Below are 19,899 nucleotides of genomic sequence, written 5' to 3' on the forward strand. Positions count from 1 at the left end.
CTACATCATAATCCGAACTTTCGAAAGAGGAAATGACGTGTCATTGGTTGTGTGTGGACCAGATCAAACTTCCATTCTTGTTTTAAAAGAATTATCCCATCATTATGCTTCCATGATTCCTGCTAACCTCGCCAGTACCGGTAGGCGGAAGTCGGTCCTTTTTAAATCATAAACTGAACGAGACTCTTCAACGGGCCGTTAAATCAAACACAGGAACGTTTGCAGACGTTGAATCAATGCAACAACAATAAACTTTGTTGGCTGGAGTAGAAAGCTGTCAATACGACTTGCTGATGCAACAGGAACTACAGTAATCACAAGGTGTCTGCTCGTGCAAAACATCTAGATCCTAGAAGGAACTGCAGTCCGAAAGCAAGTGATTTATTCACGCGCAGTGTACAGCTAACAACATAATGCTGGTAATCACAAAAACCATAGCGACAAAAAAGCTTTGACAAAAAAGTCAAGTTTGCTCCAATCAGTATTTGATACCATAAATTACTAAAACATATCTGGTGATCATTTTTAACACGAGGCGATAGATTGGTTTGCAATTCTAGCAAACACCTCCGAGATCTGTTACTTCAAGCACAGTTACAAGTTAATGAATAAAAGTCAAATCAACAGAAGGCAATCTCATTTCAGTTATCAACGTGCGTATATCGGCAGTCGGCTGGGAAAAGTGAGGCGGATAGCCGTTTCGCCGGTGTAGGCCTCGTCAGTACCATGCCAGTTTTTACCGCAAAGTGACCATCAACCAATATCTGTGGATATTTCCATGATGCATCAAAGCGTTACATTTTGTGGATTTTCACGTGATCAGCCAATCAACAATTCATAAAGGCACGGTTGGCATCAATCGGGTAATTCAATGGTGGCATACGTTACAAGGAAAGGTATACATGATCGATTACATTTGCACAAAACAAACAAACAATGATTTGACAGAAAAGTCTTGGAAACGATATTTTCTTGAAGTTGTAATGAAACTGCGTACCAGAAATATTAAGAAAACGATGATTTAATTTCATGTTTAACAACAATGCAAACAAGCAATCCACTAAAGTAACTTGCGAATATCAACTTGTTTAAAATGGAACTATTATGGACACGCTCGTTTTAATTGCGATTGAGCATGGTACTAATATTACTTTGTGTAATATTGAACTATAATTAGCTCAGTTTGTTTTTATTTCTGACCATCACAACGAAAAACAATATGTGCCAAATACAACAGAGGTTTGGACAACGTGTTTAATATCGAAACAAGATAATCAGTTTAACTACTGCATGTAGTGCTGATTGGATGTTGGAATCTAGGAAGTTTGTAAGTTGGACTGAAGGAAGAAAATAGAATGGACAGAACAAGATGGAGAATAGGAGTGAAGGCAATCGCTGCAAGGAAAGAATCTTCCACCCCCACTAGTGGGGACAAAACCAAATTTGGATGGTGATGATGACATAGTACCAAGAAATGTATTCCGCTTTCTATGTATGTACCGATTCCAATCGAACAAATTGGTTAACGGAAGAACAACAGCCAGTAACTCAAGAAAGGACGATCAAGAAAAATCACAGTTGTATGTTAAACGGCAATTGACAAAACACAATTATGCAATGTATGCTAAATAAAAACTTCTCCGTGGTTGGATTTTCTCTATCTTTCGGAAGAACAAACATAGCTTGACACTACAGATACAAAAATAAAAGTGCTCGGCTATCATCATAGCCTACAGACTGAAAGTTTACGTGTCATTTTGCAAAAATGATACACAGCAGAATTACAACTACAAAAGTAAAAAATAAAAAAATACTGGCAAATCGAGAACAGCTTGGATAGATCTTATTGAGATGTTGCTCGAACGTCCAGAAAAACAAAAAGTCACCAACGTGTGATACTAATGCATGGGCACCAACGACAAATACAAATATCAACAAATGTTATCGCTATGTTATTGGTTGTATTGTTATTGACAAAGTTGGAAAATTGTCGTTAACCAGCTGTTTAAAACATCCCGAAAGTCAAAGTTTCAGTTTCTACAGTCAACTAAGTCTATGATTAATACAAGAAAAATCGTTGATTTTCTTACTTTTGTCTTGCTACCACAAATAGCATTTTGATGTGACGAAATGGTGGAATGATAGTTTGACGGCAGCAATGAACAACGAATTCTCACTTTTACGCAGAAAAGTTCACAATTTATCCTGTTTCCACACAATGTGACTAAACCTTGTTACATGCCACGGCAGCTTTAGGTTTATGATAGCACAAATCAGTAACTTCAAAACAGCATCAGATGCTAAAAATGAAGGAAATCAGTTTGATGGTATATGAGAACCTTTCAGTCAGCACCAAACTTAACAACGCAGGAAGCATTTCTGTGTATGGATGTTGGTATGTATGGATGTTTGGTACTTATTACTACATTTTTGGGATTGGTCTTTCCGAACGCGAATGGTCAGATCTCACAAAAACGAGGCATCCCAAAAAACATACTGGCAAAAGACAATTATTACGGCACAGCAGGTTACACAACACGAGTCAAAACAACATTCTGCAACAGCACAAACAAAACAAAATCGATGTATTTCATACATAGTTAACGTAATGGCGATATTTAAGGCGACGGGTCTGCTACGATTCGGTGAGTTCCTAACCCCTAACCCTAAAACGGCAATGATAATTAGGCCACGGAACCCGAAAATTTAAAAAAAAAAATTAAAAAACCCCCCGTTAAGGGATTGGACTCACCGAAACGGGCCATTCCGTAAGGCGACACAGCTACTACATTTTTTTTTATTTCGAAGAAAAAACATCTAAGACAATCACTTCTATGCAATTGCTGGCATACCAACTAGCAAAATCCGCTCTACCAAACAAACAAATCAGTCGCTTCAGCCTTGAGACGCTGAATCAATGTAAAAAGCTACAGATTTTCTGCATGAGTTTTTGTATTGATTCAAAGTCTGCAGACGTTGAATGAACGTAAAAGAACGATTTTTGATAGCTAGAGTTAAATACTGAACAGGTCTATATTGAGCAACGTAGCTTTGTCTTGCAACACATTTAGAACTCAAAGCAATGGAACATTTAACTCTATTCAATAATATCCATTTCACCCACGCGGACATTTTAGAGCTCAACTCGTCCAGTGGGTGATAGAAAAGTGATTTTAATTGTGAGGAGCAGTTTTTCCTTTGGTGTACCCAATCCAGTAATCATAGTATCGTTTGAAAATAGGATCGTCAGATATAGTGGAAAGCAATGCCAACTGACTTAAATGGGTGGAGTGATAGTCCCACCTCGCTATGTTTGGCTGCGTCTTAAGCATAAAGTGACGCAAATCGTAAAAGGTCCTCGTTCCGCCGTCGTACAGCGGCAGCATCGCCTCCAGAGAAATCATGCCTTCAAGATACAACTTACACACCAGTTTGTAAGTACTCTGCAAATCCACATCAACGTTTGAAAATCTTTGGATCACACTCGCTGATGGAGTGCTGACGTTTAATTTAAACTGATCTTCGAGCAAAGACTTGAAGTCGTACAGACCGATGACGGAATAAACGAATCCATTCAACACAAAAGAGCTAGGAATGGTCGGATACTCCTCGTACCAAACGTACTTGTTCATAAACACTGCGCGTACACCACCCTTTTCGGATGGTACCGTGTAAGGCTTCAACGCCAGCGACATGGCTTTGATATACAGCTCATCATAAAAAATATAGTATGCCCGAGCAAGCAGTGACATCGCTTGGCCTTGGCCCATTGCTGAAATCCAGCCAGGTGCGAGTGGCGCAAAGCCTTCTTTAAAGCTTCTTTCGACGTTGTTTTTCCAACCTCCGGACGTTTGATCTTGGTACCTCACAATCCAGTCACTGGCATCTCGGAAGTGTGTCATATGAGCAGATTTTGAAATCGTTATGTTGTCTATGTAACCCTCTCCTCGAATTATCAAACGTGATACCTAGCAGAAGATACTGTTTCAAAACGGGCGATCCAAGATATAAATATGTTTTTCAAGTACGTACATTTACTTTTTCAATTTTACCAATTGTTTAGGCGTCGTACATTATACACAACAAATCGACTGATGTCATTTGAGGGCAGAATCATTGCATTAGTTTGGAAATACTGAAACATTTAATCTAACTTCAATGCTAGTGAAAGTTTCCGAAGTATTTTGTAAGACAATAACAAGCATCCAAACACTCGGCGTTACTTACCTTGTGAATGTTTGCTTTTGATTTCTTTGCTTGACTGCCGCCCGAAAACTTGATTCCTTTCCTTACATCAATCATAAGATCGCGAGAAATGTGCCTCCAGGTCCTACTCGGCCCCAAACCGTAAAATATGTTGGATCGGTGATCGGTATCCATCAAGACACTACAAAACAAAACCAACATAGCATGTCAATGAAATCGCTAAGTAGCTGTATTTAGAATGAGCTAATCTTGAAATCAACTTGGTAGCTACTGTATGGCATGCTATAATGAAAAGGTTAGCATAAATGTAAATCCTCAATGATAACAAAAAGCATACTCTTACCTGTTCGTAACATAATGCACAGTGTATTGTTTGGTTTTGGCAGAAGTGTCCAATACAACAGATATAGAACCATTGGAAACAAATTTAACGTCGAACGATAGTTCATGTTCCATGGTGTTTCCCAAAGTCAAAGTGACACCACTTCCTAAAGGGATAGAATCTGCGTACAATAAAATGTAAGAAAGTACGTACTTGTGGATTGCAAGTTGCATCTGAGCTCTTCCAACTATTCGATGCATTGATAGATTTTCATGAATACCACATAACTTATTTTTCAATCAGAACTTCCGAGTTTTCAATACGACAATTTTAAAATCAAGGCTGGACGCATATGAACAAAGTAATGAATGCATGAGATTGAGTTACCAGGTGTGCTAAACTTTAAAACTTTTCCTGGTACCGTATCATCCGTGGTGGTTGAAACAACGCAATAACGATTACTTGTCTTCCATTTTGACTGAAAAAATACATATAATTAGTGATATTAAATGAATATGAACATGGGATATACTGTGCATATCATATACCGTACATCGGTTGTATATCATATACATTACAAAAACATTCTTCGCAGGCCTGTCTGTCAACAGCAATACTAGATAAAACAATTTTGTAAGAACAATGAACATGCTTTATAAGAATTCCAAAACACAGGCAGTTACGTAAATCCCAAGGATTAAAACGAATTGTTTGTCGCAACAGTAACTTTTAATGCACATCTTTATTCATACTGTAGTGATAATTAAAAAAACCTGGATTCCTCCTTCAGCATTTTCATAAACTGTGGAACGTGATGGTTTTTCATTTAAATTCTTGCAGTAATGACTTAATCCAAATTGACAAATCTGAATTGAGTAATAATATTCATGATGGCTCCACTGAGTGGACACTGGAACACCTAAAACAGATGAAAGACAATGTAAACAATCCATGGTATTAGGTTACAACTAATTTAAGCACTTCAACAACTCTCAAAAGACACACTACACAAATACAGCAGTTTCAGTGACAACTCAAGCTACAAGAAAATGGTTAAACTGCAATTAAAACGACTCTAAAACAGATTTTTTTTATCACGAAGCACTTTGGTACCTTCTTTTCCAGAAATGCATTTGACTCGGTCTCTCACTTCCACATTGTAACTATCAAATGTCATAAACATCCCATTGTAAGCATAAGGAACTGAAGGCTGATAATACACCTGTCAATTCAACAATTAACAATAACATGCATCCGTATTACCAATAAACCCATGACAATGAACATGCAATAGGGTTCTTCTGATACGCATCATAGAAACTGTATGTAGTAACAGTATTTGAACAACAATATTAAAATAACTTTTTGGTGCTGTATTGTTATTTAAAATGCATTCCAAATCGATTGAAGATCTAACCTTTGAGTAACTTTGTGAGAATTCAAAGCGATCATATCCATCATAATGCTTCATTTTGCCAGTTATATCAAAATATTGTTTGAGAAAACTGAACGGCATGTATACATCATCGTTTGGCTCATTGCTTCTCAAGCATTTAACAGGATAATCATCATTGATGAGACATTCCACTGAAGACACTGCCAGTGCTTTAGAATCGCTATTTGGAGGTTCATCACCAACTACTTTGGCATTGTGCAGTGGTTGCTCTGCAAGCCACTTTTGTTTCAACTTTTCTAAAACTTTCGGTGGTAAAGGAACTTCCTGATTATTTCTCAAAGCCAAAGCATCCTTTTGACAAACGATATGGTTTCCATCTTTGACTACAATCATAGACAGTGCAACAATTATTAAAACAAACGCAATTAACAGATACTTTTTCAAGGCCAGTAAACTTCTGCAGTGCCACACTAACTGACGTACAATTGTCATAATTTTAAGATCTGAAATGAGTGAACGGTTATTTTAATTTTTAGTTTCCGACTCAAACTGAGCGGTGAAAATAGTAGTGCTCTGCTGAAAAATAAAGCAACAAACACGTTGAGTAAACGTTATTTAAAAAAAAATAGATCCACAAAACATAAATTGACAATTTTGAAAAACATAAAAAATTACATCTGTGTTAAACAGCATATCTGCTACTAATATGAGATAGCATTAAACGTGTAATTTAAAGCAGCTGTGTAGACTGGATTCAGTGCAGTGATGATCCCAGCTAAGAATAGTTGACTGTTGAATAAGTAGTTAACTGAAGAACAGTTGAGAATTCATATTAAAATACAGTTATAGAGTCCAGAATATTGTATTTTGCATATATATTTTACTTAAAGAGAATGAAGCAAAGTCTAAATAGTGAACTGATGGTATACCATAATAACATAAATACACAGAAAGAATAGATTTATTTCAGCGCAATGAATCAAACCTCCACTTCACAAAAAAAATCTATACAACCAAATTCGTACATTTTAGGTCGTTTTCCCAGGTTCAATTGTCTTAAATGCCCAGTTCTAATTAGAAAGTTATTCCTTTCTTACGTTACAGCCATTACCACACAATAAACACGCACATATTTTTTAAAAAGTTGTGGCAACACTTCAAATTGAGGTGTTTAGCGGACAAGTTTATAAGGCAAAAGTAGCAATAGCCACATTATTTTGGCAGCAGGGTCGGCCTCACCACTCGCTAAAGTCACACCAATTCTGCTACTACAACAACATTTAAGTTATACATATTGATTGTGCCAATATATAAGAAACATGGTAAAAATATTGCAAAAACCAACAAAGGCCACAGAATATATTAATCTAGATGCAAATACAAAACACCTACGACTACCATTATTACGCATATAGAGATACATGTTAGTGTTTAGTAAAAATATGCAAAAAACAGTTGAAAAAAAATTATACAAATTACAAATTAAAAAAAAAGTATATATAACAGATATATGAGCAGCAATAAAAGTGCTACCATATAGCCAAATGTGGTCAGTAGCATGAAACTTTTGCAGCACTGCTCCTTTTTGGTGGAGTAGCAACGCTACTTTATTCTCGATGTAGCGACCACGGAAAACTACATTTGCTTCAGTCATACTTCTGAACTTAAGTGGAAAAAAATTATCAGATTTACAAATTTTGGATGTAAACATTGGAGCAGTAAAATAAAATTTCACCTAGAACTTTTTTTCCATAACAATAATGAAATGACAATGTAAACAAATGTGGTACTTTTGAAAGATGATATTCTTCATTTTTATTTCACAAGGTGCATTTCACAAGGTAATTTCACAAATAGAACTTTTCAGTTCAAGACAAAAGTAGCACATAGAATTAGCATGTTACTTTTCATCAACTGGTAGCAGAGCTGCGGAGTTGGAAGGATTTGGGAGAGAATGTTAAAAAAAGTGCTACTCAGATTTGATACAAACAATGAACAATAATATTTTTGTTTGTAATGTTTTTTCAAAATATAGTTTCTTGTTCTCTGTATTGTGTTTTAAAACTTTTCCAGAAAATAAAAGTATTTATTTTTGTCAGTTTTTGGGAAAGTCGCCATTTCAATATCGATCGCAACTGAAGCAAATTTTTTTCTAAAATAAAAAAGAGCAAAAAATTTTACAAAATCTGACATAATCAAAGATGTATATACTTGGTCAGTTACAAATCAAGTCAAGGGGTGATATATTTATTGCTCGACTCCACAGTCCTGGCTAGTAGCGAGTAGTACTACTATTTTGGCATACTGCAGTGGTAGCGATCTTCTTTCAAAGTATCGGATGTCTATTCTCTACCTCTGCATAATAGAGAGCAACACATCTAATCTAGTTGTTTCCATATAACATCGTTTGCAGGAAAAATATAAAACAAACACATTTATAGCAATAAAGTTAGAGATGTATCAATGTATCAGTATCAATAACATCAGCAAAATTGGAATATTGTTATCGGCAAAATTTGACACCTTCAGTTAATATCAAATGTTATACATCTGCAAATATTGGGTCAATGAAAAAGGGTCAATTTTGTGACCGAGGAAGCACACAGATTTAACAGTTCAACACCATGATATTTTATCAACCCATCCATTTCATACTCTGACAAAACATTCACAGAGCACAACACTGAACTATGTGGCAATTCCCAACAAGGTTGTTTGAGACATATATTACATACTTCAAAGCGAAGCAAAATTTAATTCTTCAAAATCTTTTAATTGTTGCTATAATATAAATAATTAAAACTCACACCATATAACTTAAATGCTCTGACATGAAACAGTTAGGATTTGATTTTACTCATCTGTAATATGTCAGGGTTTCTGTTTATTTAATGTTGACGTATAAACAATTACAAAGAAATGATGCAACGAATACAACAAACTGTGTTGACCTGAAACCTTTTTCAACAGTTGTAATTTGATACAGTTGTAATATCAACGATGATGTTAAAAGAGAAGTTATGCAAGCCATCTGTTTAATTTACACAACCTATATCAATGGTATTCGATTTTTTGCTATTGCTATTATTACGATATACCATAAATACCGAAGCACTAAAGGAACGTTATGGATAAATCACACTGGTGCAAAGCCTTTTTAAACAGTTGGCTAGTTTGTATGATATTTTTATTTCATTTTCAGAACTTATAGTTGTGGCATATGTTTCTTTATTGTTGTTATTAAGATATAACACAAATAAAAAAACAATAAATCAACAAACAAACTGCACTGACATAAAACCTTTTTGGACAAGTTGGCTTAGTTTCATAAACTTTAATGTTAATATTTAAAAGATTTGCATGATCCCACTGTTTTCATTGCACAACAGCTAATAATGGTATCCATTTCTTTTTTGTTGTTATTATGATGTAACATAAACAATTACGCAGTGGCTATATTTACACTATATTATGTAAGAATAGCTTAGAGGCTATATTTACACGTTTTCTTTAGCAATGCGTTAAGCGCTAAGGCGTGCAGAGTCTACAAACGCGCACTCGATGACGTACGCTCAGATCGTAAAATCGCGCATGCACAGTCAAATAAACGTGCAGTTGGCTTGTTGAGCCACACGGGCTGATCGAAAGTATGGAAATTGGGCTACCGCGATCATGGTCACTGTACTCACTGAGGGAGCATTGAATTTCGATTTTGAAACGCTTTCTTCAGCTATTCAGCAATGGGAGAAAGACAACTTTGTCAAAGTGTATGTGAGAAATTCGGTAACAATTTAATTGCGCAAAAAATTATACATCCCTGGAATCCTGGATCTACAAAAACTATGCTTGTGTGCATGGTGGAAGGACACTCAAATCGTATATAGTAAAGGAAAACGAAAACAAAGAAATCAAAGGTAAGCAATGGTGGCAACTAATGTCTTAGTGTGCATAGGTTTCTTCTGAAATACCTAGATCAGTGGTTTTCAAGCCGGTGTAGCAGTTCAGGGTAGCCAAATATTTTATTAATGTTTTTTGGGAAAAATAATTGAATTTTTAACCCTTAAGGTCACACTGACAATTGAAAGCATTGACTAACCTTATCTCATCATCAAGAAATGTAAATTTTTAGATCATAAAAAATGGCACTAGTTATTACATATTGCACATGTGTCCATATGTGGTGGATATAGCTGATGAGTTTCTTTTACTAGTGCCAAGTTTATGGGCAATGGGCATGCTCAACCATGCGTTTTGCAGTGGTGAGTATGGTCTCTGCCAATCTCAAAATCCCCTGTATCGCCCTTACACATTACAAATCTAGTCCTTTGGAGGAGTTGTAATGTATTGGAACTGCACCGTTGCACTCTTAATTTTGTGTGGGAATTTCCCTTAACAGAGTCTCGCATTTTGCTTTATGCGCTTTTCATGACGTCGTAATTGGTCACCTTCAAATAGGCTTCCTTGACAGTGTTGCGCTATTCTTCTTACATTCTGACATTTATTACGTTATTACAATTATAAGTTCAATCGACTTAGTGTCGGAGTCATGTTGTAGTTGTCGAAGTCTGTGCAACATTACAGAAGTCATATTTTAAAAAGAAACCTCACTGACCTCATCCATTTTTTTCAGTTCTTTTATTAAAGGTTGCCTATTTGCAATCAAAGTAAATGCAATGTCAGATGGAAGAGCACTAAGCATCACTGCTCAAGGTTAATGACGTTAGTACATGTTTGAAGATGTCACGGGTGAGAAATGCATAAGGGATGATGATGGTAACCTCTCTCTTGATGACCAGAGTAAGAAGTTAGCTTGGAAGCAACATTACGAAAAGCTGCTCAATGAAGAATTCTCTTGGAACAACAACAACCTAACCTCGGAACATTCTGTCCAAGGTCCACCCATATATTACCAAAGACATGATCATTAAGGCACTCAAACAGATGAAAACTGGAAAGGCAGCTGGCCCAACTGGCATCACAGCTGAAATGCTCAAAGCACCCGGCGACACTGGAATCCAACTCACCACGGATCTGGCCAATGATATCCTCAGAGAGGGTGCAGTACCAGAAGATTGGGAGGTGAGCATCATCATCAACTGTTATAGAGGCAAAGGAGATGCACTACAAAGAGGTAACTACAGAGGTTGAAGCTATTAGACCAGGTGATAGAAAGAGTTGCTGACAACATCATCAGAGACACAGTCTCCATTGACGAGATGCAGTTCAGTTTCATGCCAGGACGAGGCACTACTGACGCCACCTTCATCATCCGACAACTGCAGAAGAAGTGTCTCGGTGCAAACAAGAAGCTCTACTTTGCTTTTATCGATCTGGAGAAAGCTTTTGACTGGGTCCCAAGGGAGGTTCTCTGGTGGTCCATGTGGAAGCTTGGAGTGAATGAGTGGATTGTCAGACTCGTTCAGAGTATGTACAAGCAAACTAAATGCAAAGTACGTGTAGGAGACAGTCACAGTGACGATTTCGAAGTCAAAGTTGGTTTGCATCAGGGGTCTGTCCTCAGCCCTGTGCTATTCATTATAGTACTCGAGGCACTGTCATGTGACTTCCGTACGGGTTGTCCTTGGGAACTCCTCTATGCTGATGACCTGATCATCACCTCTGAATGACTACACGCGTTGGGAAAGGTTGAAGATATGGAAGGACGGCTTGGTTGCCAAAGGCTTAAAGATCAAAATGGCTAAAACTAAGATCATGATCAGCAGAAAGAAGTTGCATCGACTTAAAGACTCAGGACGCTACCCTTATGCTGTGTGTAGGGCCGGTGTGAGCACAAACTTCATCCAATGCAACACTTGCCTCCTCTGGGTTCACAAAAAGTGCAGTGGCCTAAGAGGAGGTCTGAAACCCGACCCATCCTTTAAGTGTAAAAGATGTGCAGGAGAAGCCCGGCCCATAGAGGGTAGAACTATCACTGACATTCAAATAGATGATGGAAAGCTAGAAGTGGTAGACGCTTTCTGTTACTTAGGTGACATGCTCAGTGCAGGTGGAGGTACCATCCTCAGCTCCACTATCAGAGAGAAGACAGCCTGGGCTAAATTCAAACAACTACTGCCCATACTCACCAACAAAGATATCCCACTTTCCAGTAAAGGCAGGGTCTACAACAGCTGTGTCAGGAGTGTGATGTTGTTTTCGAGTGAATGCTGAGCTGTGACAAAAGAGGTACTGGGGAGAATCAAACGAAATGACAATGCAATGACACGGTGGATCTGCAACATCAGACCACAAGAGAACCAGTACACCAGCTCAGACACTCTACTCGCCAGGCTGGGCTTGCGAAAGATTGAAGATGACCTCCGATTCAACTGTCTCCGCTGGTTTAGACATGTTGAAAGGAGCAGCGGATGGATAAATCAATGCCGAGATGTTCCAGGAAGACATGGAGTGATATCATAAACGATGACAGGAAGCGGTGGTAGATGACCAACGCTAGCCCCCTAGGTCGTGATGAATGGAGACTGAGGATGTGCCTTGCCAGACCCCATCCTACCCTGATTCTAGGAAATGAGACGTAAAACAAGAAGAAAAAGTACGCACAATTATGATGTCACTTTCTTGGTTGCATTAAGTGGCTCATCCGTCAAGTCTGTATTTGATTTTGAGGTTCCAGCAATTAATTTCTTTTAGTGGTAGTTGTAGACGTCAATTTATTGTGTTCTTGTATTGTGTGCTTGTGCGATTATTTTCTCCTGTATCAATCACCTGCTCTAAGTTATGTAGCGGAAAGGAAATCTCAATTTGTTTTCGTCATCCTGCACTGGCTCCATAAATCCATCATTGTTAAATCTTTCAAAGGATGGCATCTTGCCTGGTGCGAGGCAAATTTCCTGCAGACGTCCAGACTTTTGTGCTTTGTAAATGCAAGTGCAAAATCTCCCATTACATAATCACGAAAACCCTTTTAACGGAAGAAAGTCGATTTGCAACCGTGTTTATCTGTCTACTGTCCTTCACTTCTATTGTAAACTATTTCTCCTATCTTGGAACAAGTGCATAAGTCAGACTTCTGACGTCACAATTTGTTGTTGCGGTAAACTTCTTCCCTTGGGAATAGACTTCAAACACAATGTATGAATTCCCTTTGTAACTGCAACGATCTATATGTCACTTTGCCTTGAAAATCAGAAAATGGTAATCAGAATAGATGCATGAAGTTATTGCATTAGTAATGTTTGAAGTTAACATAATTTATGGTACTGTATATTTCATAGTTTTACGAAGTTAAGTTCCAAGTAGAGCATGTAAAAGTTCTGAATAATGATTGTATTACTTCTTATTTAATGTTTACAAAATTAACCTTATTGTGATTCTATTTGAATAAGGGTATCGCAATCATTGTTTTTAAATCTCTCTTTTTCTCTCTATCTATATCTCACTCTTTGAAGCTGATGCTTCTGCGCTTAGCCGCTTATGACAACAACAATATACTGCTTGCGAAACTTGCAGAGTGTTACGTCAACAAAAAGGCAGCAATCGTTAGTTCATTGTGGAGAAGGGTCGAAGAGAGCATTTGAAGTGAGCGTAGGTACCTTCTCATAGAATCATGTAGGACTGACGCCTACAGTGGTCCATTCATGAACTTAGGTTTTGCAAAAATATATGCGTTACCTCATGCTTGAGTGACCTATTGTAACTACTTTTCGTCTCAAGGAAGTTTATCAAATGTATAACAACAAAATTTCTAGCAGAACTGTGTTGCGAAGGGATTGAACCAGAGCAATGAAATTCATTTTGATATCATGGGCGTACATTCAATATCATATATTGTTTTTCAGAATACGTTTAATCTGATACTCAGACAACGAAGATTAAGTGAAACAGAAATCGGTGCAATTGGAGAAATGCTTGCCACTAAAGCAAATAAAAAGTTGGTACAACAGCAAATTGTAGTATCTACAGGAAAAACAGTCATTCTTAAAGATCTGCATCACATTGACGCAAAACAAAGACCTTTGTATGAAAACACGTATGATGAGCTTATTAATGAAATGAAGAAAGGAAAAAGTGGGCTGTTATTTTCTTTTTGTCATACAAGACATGTTGATGCTAAAGAATATTGATGACATTCTATTTGCAATAAGATGAGATGACTTAACTATCATTTATCTGCAAAACAAGTACTGTCCCTAAGTTGACTGTGTGCCAAAGAGAAAAGGAACATCACTAAAACTCGATGTTTTTGGTTTATAACATTTGATATGCGGGTGTTAATACATTTCGAAAGAGTCCTTTTATAGGCAAAACATGATCACATTGTTATGACGTTTGTTACAGTGTGATTTATTGTGCACTTTCACATATAAAACCTTGTAATTCTTTATTCGTAGACACTGATATATCTCAACCTCTGTTCTGGTGTCTTTATGATATTGAGAATTAAAAGTTATATACAAGGACTCTTAATTTAGGATGCAACTGAATGATTAAACATGACATGTGAATACAATCAGCTAGGTTTAGAAGCTTGTATAATTTATTGTTACAGCTTCTGCCATACATGAAGAAGCACAAGTGAATGGCGATATAAAAATTAGAGGTGAAAATAGACTAACTCACCGAAAATTGTTTAAAATAAGGACTTGTTAAGAGTACAAAAAATGCTTTGCCAGCTGAAGAAGCTACCTTTATGATGGCAAAACTTAATCGAAAAATTATGTGCATTTCCAAACTTGTGTGATTCTGTGCTATTTTATTTTGCTAATGTGTCATTCATGCCCACTGTATTTTAGGTGCTGCAGTAAATGTCTCTACAGGTGATGGTAAACGATTGCAGGCAATATATTTCCAAACAAAAGATATGCAGAAAACCTTTGGGGCATATCCTGAAATGTTACTGATTGATGCAACCTATAAACTTAATGACTTGAGAATGCCATTATATGTTATGCTTAATGTTGATGGCTTAGGTCAAAGTGAAATTGTGTGGCTGTGACTTGTAGCAACAGAAGATAGACTGACCATCAGCAAGCTATTAAATCGGTTTAAAATCAATAATCCAGTTTGGGAAAAAGTGGAGGTTGTAATGGCGGACAAGGATATGACAGAGTGGGATGTCATGATGGAAATGTTGCCTTGTGCCGAAATCTTAATTTGCCTTTTTCATGCACTGTGCACTTTTCAAAAGGAAATTTTGATGGAAAAATTAGGTATTTCACCTGCCCAAAGGTAGTTATCCCTTGAGGTTTTAGGAAAGCTGGCAAATGCTAAAAACGGGTCTGCATATAATAAACTGTATTACCAATTATTAGAAACAGTTCCAATTGCTGTCATAAAATACCACCACGATAACTGGCATTCAATTCGGCATCAGTGGGTGGACACTGGACGCACTAACCAACCAACCTAAAAGAAATTTTTTTTAAATAGAACCAAAAATCGCCTGGAATCCATCAACAGAAAGTTGAAGAGCGTAATAGCAAGATACTCAGGAATGACCATGTTTTACAAAGACTTCATGGCATGTATCCGATCTCTTTCGACTGAGCGAGACCATAGAGCATCGAATGCTCTTCTTAAGGTTTTGTTTGATGTGGTTTTCAATGCAGCACAACGGCAGCACCACAAGCTACTAACACCATTATGCTTACAGTCACATGCAACAACAATTTCAGTTACCAGAAAAAGTAATCACATTAGAAATTTCAAACCATGAGTCTGCTGTTGTAAAATCTCGTATCCATAGGGAATTAGCAGTGACGGCAACAGCATGTACTTATGGGTTTACATCATCGATGTTGCTACCTAGTAGGCATGTGTTGGACTGTTGGTGGTTAGAAGACTACTAAAGACATCGGAGTAAGATTCCAGTCTTTATTCAAACCAAGGGACCATTGGACATTTCCACACAAGAAAGTCACCCGACATCGGTCTACCATCCACATTACCAGACATTGAAATTTGTAGCAAGCCCCAAACCAGAGTGTCTTATCAGAACAACAAAAGTATCGTCGAGTTCATGTGTCCCAGAAGATTGCTTTAATAATGTCAGAGCAAGGAATGGATGATTGTCAACAAAACTTGGAAAAGTTGCGACAGGTCGCAAATTTTCTGCAGGAAGGAAAGAAGTTCCAAGTTGTGGATGTTTTGGGTCAAGCCCCACAAGGTACATGTTTAACATTATTTGCTAAATCACAAAAAAACTATCGTACTTTTCTTTCAATGATTTGAAGGGATGAGGGTTGTATTAACTAGCTTCGTGAATTGTGATATGTTGCTTTATGCTACCGGTACTCATTGTTATTCATGCACAGTAATTACGATGATGCAACATTACAGCTGCTGAGTGATTTTGCTTTTGTGTATGACCGCATGATCCGTTTCAGACGCTGACACTGCAAGTACTTCTGCAATACCTCCCAACGTTGATCATGGCATTGCCGTGCCTACGGCACTTCACAGCTCACACCCCGTGACCCCTTGTCGACAATTGATGCAAGTGCGATCACAATGCGGATACGGTACCATCGTGTTGTGTCTGAAACGTTTTACAGTCATTTCTATACTGTTACTTTTTTGTGGATTGCATGTTGCTGAGATAGTGGTGTTTTCTATTTGATATCTCTTATGTTTACTAGGCAATGGTGCAGCATCAATTAAGTTTCCACCGAAAATGGTGAAGCGTAGCTGCCCAAAAGGAGCTGGATTGACGGTCATTGGGCTATCATGCAAGAGACAGAAAAGCTGGCCGATGCCATTTAGGGAAATGTCATCTTTACGGGAAAAAACAGGTTTGTTGAATTTAATGTGACTTTATCTTGCACGTTAGATTTACGAAATAACATTTCAACTTTTGTATTGTTCAATGCGAATATGTAATTATGTACGATATAATTATGTATATGTATGTAATATGTATACCTCAATACAGTATACGAGACTAAGTGCTTACGCTTATAATACATTTTAGCAATACTAAGATGGTTTGTTGATTCGGAAGTGGTGGATGAAGTCTTGCGTCCTTTCAGCGATAGACTGACAGAACACAAAATAGAAACATTGCCTGAAAGAATTCAATTGAAATGCTTGAATGAGAACATCGCCACTGTTTCTGTGCGAAAGTATTTCTCTTTTGATGATTGGAAGCTGATTGAGAATCTGCTGGCGACTGTGCAGAGTACAGGCCGTTGGTTGTGTAATGTGTACTTCCTGTGCTGTCGATCTTAATACAGACGACAGCATAGTGTTTGATTGCTGTTTGGATTGGCACCATCAGAAATGTCTTGGTAAAGCAAAGTCGCCGAAAACCAAGTCTTGGTTTTGCGGGTCTGCTACTATTCGGTGAGTCCGATTCGGTGAGAGCCTTTTTCGGTGAGAGCCCTATTCGGTGATTTTTTTGAATTTTTTTTTGAAAATTATCGGGTACCCTAGCCTAATTAAAACCCCTAACCCCAAAACCCCAAACCCCCTAACCCCAAAACCCAAACCTCAAAACCCAAACCCCAAAAACCCCCAAAACTCCCAAAAAAAAACAAAAACCCCAAAAACCCTCAAAAACCCAAACCCCCAAAAACCCCAACCCCCACAAACCCCAACCCCCCAAAAAAACCCAAAACCCCCCAACCCCCATATAGTGAAAATTACTAATGTTGTTGCGATAGTGATAGATCAAAATTTACAATACGGTATTTCAATCAACAAAACAGCTGCCACCATGTTTGCTATAAATACTGTGTTATCACGTATGTTTTTAAAATTTCCACTCCAATTGCTAACAAAAACTAGCCCAAAATTGTAAAATATGGGCAAAGTAAAGTCTTCAAAATCGTGAGGTAAAAGTGTTATTTATTCCCAAAAGCGGTTCAAAATGAAGCAAAACATCCACATCAAAGTCGGCAGCTGAATTTGTGCTCTCTATGTCCAATTTAAAAAAAATAGACTAATGAAAAATCAAGGCCTGGAGACACATCAAATTGGAAAAATTTGATAAAAGAATTTGTTTGTGGTTGCTGCGAAGAAAAAATTTTCAAAATTGATCAGGAATTGTTAAAGAAAATGCGATTCAAAGAAATGTTAGAAATTTGCTGTCAAACCAAGAAGTGGGCTTACAAGTGGAAATTGACTCTTATTAATAGTCAGGGTTGGGACTATCGATTACGAATCGATATTCGATAGCGTTATTCTTTACTTTGTCACTATCGAATCCGTGTTTTCTCTTCTTTTTCAAATAAGTATCGATTAGCTGCTATTCTTTACTTTTTTGTGCGTTGAATCTGATATTCGGTACTTTTCTGTAAAGTTTACAAACAAACAACGTAAAATATTAACCGAATTTCACAATTTTATTAGGCACAATTTTATTTGAAATTCTATTGAAAGGAGGAGCGAATTTTTTTTGCGGGAAAACCCTGGTTGATCGCATTCAACTCGAACCCTGCATTCTTTTGTTTAGGCCAGGTCCAGGACATTCTGCAAGGGAAAAATGCTGTATGTGCTGGGTACTTGTTGCCTACACTCACAAACATTCTGGAAGAGTGGGCTTGTGCAGTTGATTTGGGTTTGGTTTATTGCAATCGACTTGTTCAAGAACTAAAACAAGGTCTTACCACAAGGTTTGAAAATGAGATGAAGTCTTCGTATTTTAAGATTGCTGCTGCTCTTCACCCAATCCATCTAAATTGGGCTCCAGAAGTTGAAAAAGGTGCAATTATAACATTGGTTCAAAATACACTTTTGGAATTTGAACAAGCCCAAGCCTCTTGTTCTGAAATGAGTTCTAACTCTGAAGTTGTAAAGAAAAATTCGTTTTTCTGGAGATTTGAAGAGAGAGCAAAAAAGAGATTAGCAGAAGGTTCCAAGTCTGTAAGAAACTTGTGGCTTTCATGGTGCAGCACTGCTGATAAATTACTGAAGGATTTGTACAAGCCCTTCATAATGTACAATACAACATTGCCTTCATCGGCACCTGTAGAAAGACTGTTTTCTTTGGGTAAGAGGGTGTTGAGCCCAACACATACTCAACTCTCTGATTCCAACTTTGAGAAAATGGTATGCTTGCTTCAGCAGTTAGGCACATTACATGGCTGCATTTAAAACTGTGTTTGTGACTCTTCTCAGAAGGACTATTATTGCATGACTGCATTTAAAACTATGTTTTGTTACTCCTAGTCCTTTGAGTGGGAAGTATTTTTCACTTCTTTGAATTTTTTTCAATTTGTTACTGCCTTGAGCATTCAGAAAGAGTGGTGGAATATTTTTTTTTTCAATTACTACATTCTTTATTCTAGTATCGAAATCGCTTAATTCTTTACTTGTTTGGCACTATTGAATATCGGAATAGTCTTTACTTTTTCACTATCGACTCCCATGCCTGTTAATAGTAAACCGTTCTAGACTAATTTGCAATTGATCACTATTAAAATAGAACTATTTATACTGAATTTTTATCAGTGTTATGTTAACACTATAATAAAATTAATTATTATAATAAGTTAATAAAATTGTTGTTGAATATATTTGTATCATATACGGTACCGTACGTACTATTTTTCGCAGCAGACAAAATAAAAGGTTTCTCTCTCTCTCAAAACCCCCAACTGCTAAAGCTTTTCCACGAGAGATCAAACTATTCATTCAGGCCAACTGTGTGCTGAAAAAACTGCGCATGCACGACGGAGCTTGCGTACATACATGCCTGAATGCTTACCAAGGTGAAACGTCTCGCTCGAGAAAACGTGTAAATATAGCCTGCAAAATATAGCCTGTAAAATATAGCCTGCCTTACACTATATAGTGTAAACATAGCCACAGTCAAACAATTAAGTAGCACTCATACACAGTAGCAAACAAATAAATAGCATTGACATGAAGCCTTTTTTGAACAGTTGTCCTTTGATTCAATTTTGTTACTCTCAGTGATAGGGTTTGCACGAATGCCACCGATGTCGTCCCCTGAACACGTCGTCCCCCCGATGTCGTCCCTTGTATGAGGGTACGACATCGGGGGTACGACATC

At 37.4% G+C, this 19,899-nt stretch overlaps 1 protein-coding gene across 1 annotated transcript; it reads right to left on the bottom strand.

The window, feature by feature from the left end:
- Window positions 1-360: 360 nt before the first annotated feature.
- Window positions 361-6,423, bottom strand: LOC145780403 (D-glucuronyl C5-epimerase B-like). Its single transcript, XM_082592080.1, has 7 exons — window positions 5,946-6,423; window positions 5,642-5,750; window positions 5,302-5,447; window positions 4,916-5,006; window positions 4,550-4,709; window positions 4,228-4,387; window positions 361-3,968 (listed from the first exon to the last, which is right to left on the bottom strand). Exons 1-7 carry the CDS (start codon window positions 6,414-6,416, stop codon window positions 3,174-3,176), a joined length of 1,932 nt encoding a protein of 643 aa, XP_082448206.1. The 5' UTR covers window positions 6,417-6,423; the 3' UTR covers window positions 361-3,173.
- Window positions 6,424-19,899: the final 13,476 nt, after the last annotated feature.

Source organism: Aplidium turbinatum, chromosome 1 (assembly GCF_918807975.1).
Source record: "Aplidium turbinatum chromosome 1, kaAplTurb1.1, whole genome shotgun sequence".
NCBI classification, from domain to species: domain Eukaryota; kingdom Metazoa; phylum Chordata; class Ascidiacea; order Aplousobranchia; family Polyclinidae; genus Aplidium; species Aplidium turbinatum.

Coding starts and splice junctions, on each gene's coding strand:
- LOC145780403 (XM_082592080.1), bottom strand. CDS start 6,416: ATGACAATTGTACGTCAGTTAGTGTGGCACTGCAGAAGTTTACTGGCC. Junction 5,751..5,945: donor TCTCACAAAGTTACTCAAAG/GTTAGATCTTCA, acceptor TTGAATTGACAG/GTGTATTATCAGCCTTCAGT. Junction 3,969..4,227: donor CAAAAGCAAACATTCACAAG/GTAAGTAACGCC, acceptor ATCTTCTGCTAG/GTATCACGTTTGATAATTCG.